The 9,505-nt window shown below is 56.9% G+C and overlaps 1 protein-coding gene across 6 annotated transcripts; it reads right to left on the bottom strand.

The window, feature by feature from the left end:
• Nucleotides 1-379: 379 nt before the first annotated feature.
• Nucleotides 380-8,931, bottom strand: NLE1 (notchless homolog 1). Of its 6 annotated transcripts, none has more exons than XR_010375498.1 (14): nucleotides 8,908-8,931; nucleotides 8,345-8,488; nucleotides 7,468-7,685; nucleotides 7,298-7,377; nucleotides 6,924-7,000; nucleotides 5,441-5,538; nucleotides 3,740-3,932; nucleotides 3,146-3,281; nucleotides 2,728-2,774; nucleotides 2,373-2,575; nucleotides 1,265-1,424; nucleotides 1,104-1,174; nucleotides 912-1,022; nucleotides 380-641 (listed from the first exon to the last, which is right to left on the bottom strand). XR_010375498.1 is itself a non-coding variant. In XM_064467557.1 (14 exons), exons 1-13 carry the CDS (start codon nucleotides 8,914-8,916, stop codon nucleotides 915-917), a joined length of 1,494 nt encoding a protein of 497 aa, XP_064323627.1. In that variant the 5' UTR covers nucleotides 8,917-8,931; the 3' UTR covers nucleotides 380-641; nucleotides 912-914. The 6 variants fall into 6 exon arrangements, 5 of the variants coding, with proteins under 5 accessions (XP_064323627.1, XP_064323628.1, XP_064323626.1 ...); XM_064467557.1 differs by having other exon boundaries at nucleotides 912-972; XM_064467558.1 differs by having other exon boundaries at nucleotides 380-1,022.
• Between the last annotated feature and the right edge of the window lie 574 nt (nucleotides 8,932-9,505).

The following is a 9,505-nucleotide window of genomic DNA, read 5'->3' as shown; positions in this document are numbered from 1 at the left end:
CCCTGAACGGATGAGCGAGTGAGTTATCTGCTGTGGATGTGGAGGATCACTAACAGGTAACGCTCAGCACAGCCACAGGGAAATGGGCTGACTGGAAAGGCTAAACTTTACTGGAATAAGGAGAAGCCCCAAGACCTTATTCTCAGCAGATCTTTGTCCCAGGCATGCAGCTGAGCACAATTCTGCAATGTAATGATGTGCTGAATTTTCCCCTTCCTCTCTCCCTCTCTGAAGGTCACACACGGTCAACTCTGTTCCTACTAATAGCCTCTTCCATGCAGGATTCTTCACACGGCCGTCCCCATCCTTTGCTTGTCCCCTTCAAGGGGGCAGGCTACTATAAGGCTGAAATTTCAATAAAAAGCCAGTTGAGATGGAGGCAGATGAGATATCCCTCCTGTAATGTTCAGAGGAAATCATCCTGCAAAGCACAGCTCTTAATAAGAACTGGAATTAAAATTTCCTTAAATAAATATAAGGAAAGAGTCCATGAGGGAGAGCAGCCAACAGGAACAGGGAGTCGTGCTCGGGTCAGCCTCCGTCATCCATCACCTCGCAGATCTCCCAGGCAGATCGCACCGAGGGCGGGCCAGCTTAGGACAGGACCAGCAGCTTCTCGTCGCTGTTCCTATCGACGCCATCTGCAAATGGAAAGAGCTGCTGCGTCCCTGGGACCCAGCACCAGCGCTGCCACACGGCCCAGCAGGCACCGTACAAGAGCAGCACGGGGGGTCCTCAGGACCGGGTTCCTTCATCAGCTGTGGTCAAATGGCAACCGGCTCACGGGAATTTGTCTGTCTGCATAACTGGGAGATGGAGGAAGGTGAGAAAGGAAGGGTCTGACTGACTGGTGCAACTGTTTGTTCCCCTCTCCAGGAGCCAAAACATCTGAGTCAAATTTCACCACTGACTGCTCAGCTGGAGGGACTCTGCTTTCTAGTCATCCCCCAGGGGACAGCAACGGTTCCTGTCCTGAGGGAGGTCAGGTCTCCGGGCTGGAATTTGGCCCAGGGCTGTGCTCCCTGCAAGCAGAGATCACGCAGCTCTGAAGGACATGTGGAGGGGCTGCGACAACCTCTATGGACAGATAACAGATTACTTACATCCGCAAACACTTATCCTTCCCTCCACTCGCTACCCTCTGTCCATCCGGGCTCCAATCTGTTGCATACACCTAGTAGAAGGGAAAGACCCCGTTATTTCTGCTGGGAGGAGGAGCCGTTCCTGCCTCTCTCAAACACCTCAGCTAGACCAGACACCTCACCTCGTCTGCATGGCCAGGAAGATCAATGGCCAGTTTCTTCATCTTGGCATCCCAGACCTTCAGCGTGCTGTCACTGCTCCCACTCACCAGCAAGCGGCTGTCGGCTGACCAGGCAATCTGATACACAGCTGAGACGTGCCCTCTCAGCGATGTCAGGTACCTGGCATGGAGGAGGCACAAAGAAGCTGTTAGAGGAGCAGGCAGCTGGGTTCGTTCCAAACCCATCCTTGACCAGCCTACGTGTTTCTTCTCCACCTGTGAGCACGCAAGCACAGCCACGGGGTGCCCAGCACACCCCAAGCCAGCACACACAAGGCAGTCAGACGCTATACAGAGTCCATAGGTGGTTCAGTCTGTCTAAAATCCCTCCCAGATGGGCTCAGAACCTTCTAGAGGACAGCTCTTCATCTCAAATCCTCTGCCAAGAAGCCCTTATCCAGCAGGCAACACTACAGCCTTACTATACAGATGTGTCCTTCCTCTGAGCAGCCTGGATTTGGAAGGACCATTAAAATTACTGACATGAAACCCAAGCTCATCAGTATGAAGGCAGAACAAGGAAAGGACTGCTGCCTCTGAGAGCTCACCAATACCCCAGCAGAAGGTTAAAAGCTGCACTACAGGAGCATCCAAACACCAACAGCACCACTTGTAACTACAAGAATCTGCGTTGTCCTGAACAAGCTGTTCTCTGGCACAGGAACCATTTAAACTGGGTCAGTCTACAGTGTGCAACACACACATCTTCAGGAGATCAGCTGAGTGGAACATCCCATCCCACAGCAGCTGCGCCTGCCCTGGAGAACCGACCCTGCAGCAGGCACCATGTGCCACATGGGTGCCAGGCAGTGCTGTGGCTGGGTGACAGTGGGCTTGCACACACCTGCCCAAGCACAGACCCTGTAACACAAGAAGAGCAGGACAAGGGACTTCCCAAGGGCAGAGGGAGACAGAGGCAGCAGAATTACTCTGCATGGGTTCAGGCCACGGAGATGCTGAACACAACAGGGAGTGGCTGGCAACAACTTTGGGGCCCATCTCTGTGTAACCTGTGCATTACATGCAGACCCCCATACGAGCACCTCTGAAACAGAGCAAACCAACTCACTTTCCTGTCCTACCATCCCAGAGCTTTATGGACTTGTCAAAGGAAGCACTAGCTATTATCCGGGTGTCTGGCGAGAAGAGGACTTGGTTAATCAATGCCTGGTGGCCTGTCATTCTCTCCAGCGGCTTCTTGTCTTCTGCTGGTCTCCAAAGAAACAGCGTGAAATCATCTGACCCTGAGACGAGCCTTTCGGGTTCCTGGCCCTGAGAAAGGGATGAAAGAGCCCAAGTCTTGTACAAGCCAGGTGCGGAGAGCTTGGAAGCACGCCAATATTGGGGTCAACAGCAACTGTGCACCTTTACTGCTTCCACCAGTAACAGTGTTAGAAATGACAGCAGGGACATAAGGGACTTACCCGGACTTGGTCATACCTCTGCTGTGCCTTGTCCTTCAGTTCTGCCACTGAAAGAGGGAAAGGGAGAGGGGAAGAGAGAGATTTGCAATCCTCAGGTGAAAGAAAACTCTATAACCCTGTGATGCTAATTCCAATCCCGGCTCCGTGGGTCAAGCAGATGCATTTGTGACCTCTCAGCCACTTTCTCTTTGCCAAGAATGATACTGGGAACAGAAGTGGCCTTCCCATCCCCCAGACTACTTGACCCTGTGCACGGGCAAGGAAGACCATGGCTGCCAGCACAACCGACACCAGCACGGGACCTGCTCCCAGCTCTCAAGATTTCTTCGCCTGGTGGCAGCATTAAGGAGAGACACCAGGTCTCCTCGCTATCCTCCGCACCGCCTCCCTCAGCCTACAACGCGGGTGCTGCACTTACGGGAGCCGCTTACATCCTGTGGGTTGATGGTGGCCTCAGCAGGTTCAAAGGCACCAGTGCGGAGAACGTAGTCAGTGCTAAGGGCCATGGTGTTCACCCAGTGAGCATGGCCCTGCAAGGTGCGGCAGAGGACCCCCTGGAAACAAAACCACCCACTTAGAGAGGGATGGGCAGGACAGAGCCAGACTGCGCAGGACCCACCAGACCCACTGGGCTGAGAGGACCAACCCTCAACTTCCCAAACCCTCTCGCTCAAGCTGCAGGCAGGACTGTAGCCAGGCTTAGCAGGGAAGAAATGACACTGTTGAGCTTCAGGAACCAGCTTTCTGCAAGGAACCCACCAGCACAGGTCGCTGCAGGGATGTTTCCAGCTTTTAGCCCCACTTTACAATTTTAGGAGCGAAAACACTGCACGACACCCACCCCTTCCAAATGGTGCCAAGCAGCAGGCTCTGACAGGTCAAGGGGATACAGCACCTACTCTGCACCTCCGTTTTCCAGGGCACGAGCTGTGCTGGGAAGAGCAGGCAAAGCTACCACACAGCGTGACCAGCCCCCTTCGCCAGCAGCCCCAGGGCTGCCTGCCTCACTTACGTCCTGGCTCCTCCAGACTTTGATGGTCCTGTCCTGGGAGGAGGAGTAGAGCAAGCCATCGCCCCCCCACTTCACACACGTCACGGACTGCGTGTGGCTCGTGAGGATTTTGTCACACCTGCCCATCAGCGTGTCCCAGATGCGGATGCTGCCATCCTTGGAGGCACTTGCCAGGTAGCGGCACTCTGGGTTTCTGGGCAAAAGACGACCAAATCCATTTGCACAGCGCACACAGCTCCTCCACCAAGCTCTCCCCCAGTCAGCCCCAGAGGATTCAAGGGTCCAGAAGTCAGTAACAGACAGCTTTCTCTTTTGGCTTGAGATCAGAGAGAGGTCAGGCAGGGGCAGAGTGCTGACCTGCAGAGAACAAGATCCCACAAGGCGGGGAGAGGCAGACAGATGCTTCCCTCCAAACTGACTCCTGGGCTGCACGCTGGAGGCATCAATCCAGGGCAAACCTGGCACCCAAGCCCTTGGCAATGACCTTGTTTTCACAGGAGGCAGCTTTAACCCGCTGGCTAACGAGGGGACCACAAACTGGCACCTTCCCTGGGCACAGGCTGGGGAGAGCCCTGGGCAGGGGGATCAGCCTGCCTCACGCAGGCAGCGCAGGCTGGCAGCAACGTGAACGCATCAAATGCCCCCCTGCGTATGCCACGCTTGGCCTCTGGCAGGAAACGTGCAGGCCTGCAGACACAGAGTGCCGCTGTGCTGGCAGGACTGAAAGCAGCGACATCCATCCACATGGCTCAGGGGGGCAAATTTAAAACATCTGGAAGCAGCTGGCCACAACCCTGCAAGGACAGGGGTTATCCTTTGTACAGGGGCAGGGGCTGACCTTTGTACCTCATCTTTATCACTCAACATGGTTTTAAAGTCAAAAGAAAGCAGTCCCTGGCACTAGCAGCAGGGAGGATGAGCACGGGCCCTGCCTGTTGCACAGGAACTCAGCGGGGAGCGCAGCTGGCTGGAGACAGAGAAGTGGAGCCCTGGCAGCATCGTCTCCCTCCTCTCCGTTTCCTCATCCTCCTTTATAATCAGTTTTTGCTAATCCAGTTAATTGTTTGCAAATAGCTGGAGTTTCCTACTGGCAAATTCAATTTGCAGGGCTCTGCTCTGAAGGGACCCTGTTCCTTTTTATTTTTTTATTTCTATGTCTTGCATTACTGGCCATAACTGTCCCTCTCCAACCATCTTTCCCAGACAGAGCTTTAGTTGATCAAAGGGATAAATAAGGGGATTGCACAGTTAATCAGCCCTCACGATAAATAAACCGGAGGATAGAGGCAACCGGGATGCAGGAGAGCAGGAAGGGAGTGCTCTGCAGAGCCTGAGCTCAGGCACCACGCAGGCAGGCTTTCGCGCTCCCAGCCCAGCATGCTGGGGAGGAGCATACCAAATGTTTGTCCAGCACCGTGAAAACATTGTTTTTCACAGGCAACTATCTCTTTTATACAGAGGAAAAGAGAGGAACAGGCTGGCAGTGAGCTCCCCAGCACCCTTATGGGGACTGTGAGCAGCGGCTGGGACTCCCGGCTCCGAGCTAGATGCATTCTGGCCCACCCTGGGGGGCCGCCCTCCTGCACGCTCCCCCTCTGCACACCGCAATAGGAGAAAGGCAAACAGGAGCGGTGCCCTTCAGGTCAGGCTGCTCTTTTCCATATGAGTGAAGGGGAAGGGCTGGGCTGGCCCCTCACTTACATGTGGAGCGGTTCCCAGCACAGACACGTGATCCATTTGGAGTGGCCGGTGAGCACCCGGCCGATCTGATTGCCGGTGGCTGGGTCCCAGAGAAATATCTGTCCAAGAGAGGAAGCAAGAGGGTCGCGTCAGGCCACACACATCATGTGAATCTCAGGGACGTTTGGGCTCCGTTTAGAAAGGATAGGCGTCCTTGGGGTTGCATTTCCATTGGCAGAGGCAGGGAGCAGAAAGGGAGGGGGGCAGGAGGGCTGGATGCCTTTCCAGATCCCTGCAGCAATCAGCTGACATCTCAAAGAATGAGACCTGATCGCCCTCCTCTCTGCCTAAAACGCTGCTGCCACAAAAATATCTGTGGCAACTCAAAACCGATCCGGGTCGCCAAAAAGCCAGCCTGAGCCTTTGACGTTCTATGCCAGAGAGTTAGCGAATGTTTGCAGAGCGCAATGAGAGCCAGAGCACGCTAAATGCTACTTATTATCAGATTCTGTGGGTGGGACACATGCTGGTTTTCTCTTGTTTTTTCTCTCCCTACATAAATGTTCATCCAAAGAGCCAAGGGATTAGTCATCTCCTACTGAAGAACCTGGGAAGAACAGGGAAACAGAGGACAAGCGGCTCCCTAGGTTAGATTAAAGCCAGAACAGCACCAAACCAGGGCAGAACCACCCGGGCCTGGCCCGTTTCCTTGGGGCTGGGATCACGGCAGCCTGATGGAGCGGCCGCTCAGAAACCAAGAGCGGGACAGCAGCGCTCGGCAGCTCCGCAGCCGCTCTCAGTGCTCCCAAACCATTCGACGGTCAGAGCAAGCGTCTGCCCCTCCGCAGCTCAGCAAGGTGCTGACTCACTTTTAATTGCACACGAGCGTTCCTGCTTCCCCAGGCATTTCTGTACGCACCTTACGCGTGCAACATTTGGCCCCACAGCCAGGGCAGGGCCTCCTTCACATTCCTGTAAGAGGGAATCTGGCTGGGTCTGAGCAGGAGCGCTGCGAAACAGGCTGCCGCTGCACGTCTGGGTCATGCAAACAGCAGCCCTGGCTTAGCGATACCCTTTCTCGCTCCAGACACCTCCCTCGTGATGGAGCCATCTGCCAAGGACCGCGTCCAAAGCCTGGACTCTTTCCTGCGCTGAGGGAAAAGCGCCTGCTGCAAGACAGCAGGGCTCAGCAGCAAGAGGTCTGCAAAGGCTACGAAGCCAGAGCGCTGCCGGGCAGAGTTCAGAGATGCTACTTGCTACTACTGTGATGCATCCATACGCAAAGCTCCTCTGGGGAGCCAAAGTCCTGCTCAGAACAAGTGGGTACACCCTCCACGCCCCAGACAAAAACAAGTCTTTGCCCCTATTCCTCCACAGTCCCTTAACCAGGTTTCATTTCAGTTCAGAACAGGGCGGCAAAGGGTCTCCACGCTCGCACAGACCCCCCGGCGTGGCTGTTGGGACACGCGGCCCCGCGCCGAGGGAGCGGGGAGCCAATGCGTACCTGGCTGTTCTTGCAGCCCGAGGCCAGCTTCTTGCCGTCGGGCGACCAGGCGATGCTGAGCACCCAGTGCCGGTGACCTGGCAGAGAGAGCACGAGCGGGCATGAGTGGAGAACGGTGACTGTCCGCAGCGTCCTGCCATGCGGCCGCCCCAAGGTGGGCCTGGAGGTGGGGGGAACCCCCCATGTTCCTCCCACCCAGACCCTCGTCCTCTGCTTTGTTAGTGAAAGCAAGCTGTTCCTTCCCCAAGCCCCAGCCCCAGCCTGCACGGCTCAGGCAGAGCCCAATCTCCGCCCTGTTTGTCCCCCCAAGTGGTCAGGGGGTCCCCGAGGGCGGGGGGTCAGGACCTGCCCTCTTGGGACACCCCCACACCCACCTTTGGCCGTGAACTGCGGCGTCTCCGTGCTGAGGTCCCAGAAGCGGACAGTGGTGTCTCCGGAGCCGCTCGCCAGGTACCTGGGAGAGAAGGAAGAGCTCGGCTCAGCGTGGTGCCCTCAGCAGGGAGGGGTAGCAGCCGACCCCCCACCCACAGCCAGACCCTCGTACTTTCCCGTGGGGCTGAAGGCCACGGAGATGACGGCCTCGGTGTGTCCCTCCAGGGAGCTGGTGCAGCGGGTCACTGCCCGCACCCTGAACACCGCCTGCGGCTGGTAGATGATGTCCAGAACCTTCTCCGTCTCCACCGTCTGCCCCGCCAGGGTCTTCTCCAGTGACGCCACGATCTCGGCATCATGGACAAAGAAGGCCAGAGGCACTGGCTCATCCTGGGGGAGAAAAGGCAGGAGGGGCAGCGAGGGGCGGCCCCAGGGGGTGCTGGTGATATCCCAAAGAAAATAGAATTTTCTTCTAAGTAATAACAATGAACCACGTGAGCTTGGCAAAACAGAATTTGACGGCCAGAGAAGGGAGCTAAGAGATAGGGAAAGCGTTTGTTTTACGACTATACCCTTGAGGAGAGCTGAGAGACTGGTAGAAGGCAACATCTCGCTTCAGAAGATGCTGAAGATGGGGTGACAAAGTGTATAATCAAGGAGAACAACTAATTGGGATGTTGATAAGAACTAAAACAAAGTGCCCATTGGGGGAACTACCCTCGTTATAACACTAAAAATCGCGCCCACAGGTCAGGAACCCCCCACTCAAATCAGCCCCTCACTCTCCGAGCGTGCCTTTAAGTTGAAATGAGAAAGAAATTAACCGAGGGGTGGGAATATTAGCTGTGACCGACACATTTAACGGTATAAATGCCTTGCAGTTCCTTGGCGGGGGATGCTGCCTTTGGGGAGTTACCACCCAGCACCCCTCTTTATACAAAAATAAAATTGATAGAACACCTCCGCTCTGGGTGTAGGTTGGCGTTGTGCACCCCGGGCGAAGGAACCCGCTTTCCGGGATAACACGGGGGAGCTCGGGGGGGGCTCACCTTCTGCAGGAGGGCGTTGCAGACCAGCTGCAGCTTGTCCGGGGTGATGGTGACCGGGACGTCGAAAGGGGAGCCCAGGGACTCCCCCGCCTCATCGCGGAACTGGATCAGCAGCCGCTGCACGTCCCCGTCCGGCGCCATGCCCTGCGGGACAGCGGGCTCAGCGCGGGGGGCCCCCCGGGGTGGGGGGACGGGACGGCCCCGCAGAGCCCCAGCCCAGCCAGCGACACCCGCGTGGGGAAACCCGCGGGGCTCAGGAGCCCCCGGAGCGCCCCCACACCCCCCACCCCTCCGGCACCTACGCGCCCCCCCGGCGCCGCCATCCGCCCCCGGCCCCGCTCACCGCCGCCATGTGCCCGCGCGCCCCACGTGGGCCGGAAGCAGCTCGGCCGGGGCGGGAGGCGCCGCGCTGCTGCCCCCTGGCGGCCGGCGGCGGGAGCCGCACCGCGGGGACGCGGGTTCGAGGCCGCGGCGCGCCCGTTCCGCGGCGTTTTCCGCGCCGGCCACGCAGGTGTATTTATAGCTTTTCTAAAATAAAAAGTAACAAAAGCAGGAAAAATTACCCCAAACATCCCATTCCAATAAAAAACGAAGCGAAGCCGCAGCCTGCCCAGCTGCAGTACATGTAAACCCTCGAGGTAAAGAAGGGCTGGGGCTGCAATCAAGCACATTTTATTTACTGTATAAACAGTGGCTCGTTGGGCTGGACAGGGGGCAGGGAGGGAGGGAGGGGGATCCCGCACCGACAGACTCAAACCTGCCACGCAGACCTGCAACACAGCGAGAAGTTCAACCCTCCCGTCCAGCACAAACCAGCAACCACCACGGCGAGCGTCAGATACCCACAACCCTGATCACCGCTCCACCAAATCGCAGCACCGCTTCCCAAGAGAAGAGGATAAACTGGTGGGTGGGTCTAAATCCACATCCAAGCCTGGATTTACCCCCTGGCCGCTGCTCAAGGGAAGCGGCTTTGAGGAGCTGCCCCACGCAGGCACTTGGCAGCGGCCCCAGCCCACTGCCCTCCCCTCCCCGGCCAGGGAAAGGCCCCACGAATGAGGCACAGCCCTAGCAGTGATTTCTCCCTTCTTTGATGGATGTTTTTCTTTTCAGGCTCCAGGAGCTGCAGCACTGCAGGTGTTTGCTACCCAGCCCACTCAA

This window comes from Phalacrocorax carbo, chromosome 17 (genome assembly GCF_963921805.1).
Source record: "Phalacrocorax carbo chromosome 17, bPhaCar2.1, whole genome shotgun sequence".
In the NCBI taxonomy this organism is placed as follows: Eukaryota; Metazoa; Chordata; class Aves; order Suliformes; family Phalacrocoracidae; genus Phalacrocorax; species Phalacrocorax carbo.
This window is presented reverse-complemented; position numbering and strand designations above follow the sequence as displayed.

Excerpts from the sequence above, each read along its gene's own strand:
- NLE1 (XM_064467556.1), bottom strand. Across the intron at positions 7,001-7,297 it reads GCCGCAGTTCACGGCCAAAG|GTCACCGGCACTGGGTGCTC; the intron begins GTGGGTGTGGGG and ends TCTCTCTGCCAG. Across the intron at positions 3,282-3,739 it reads AAGTCTGGAGGAGCCAGGAC|GGGGTCCTCTGCCGCACCTT; the intron begins GTAAGTGAGGCA and ends TTTTGTTTCCAG.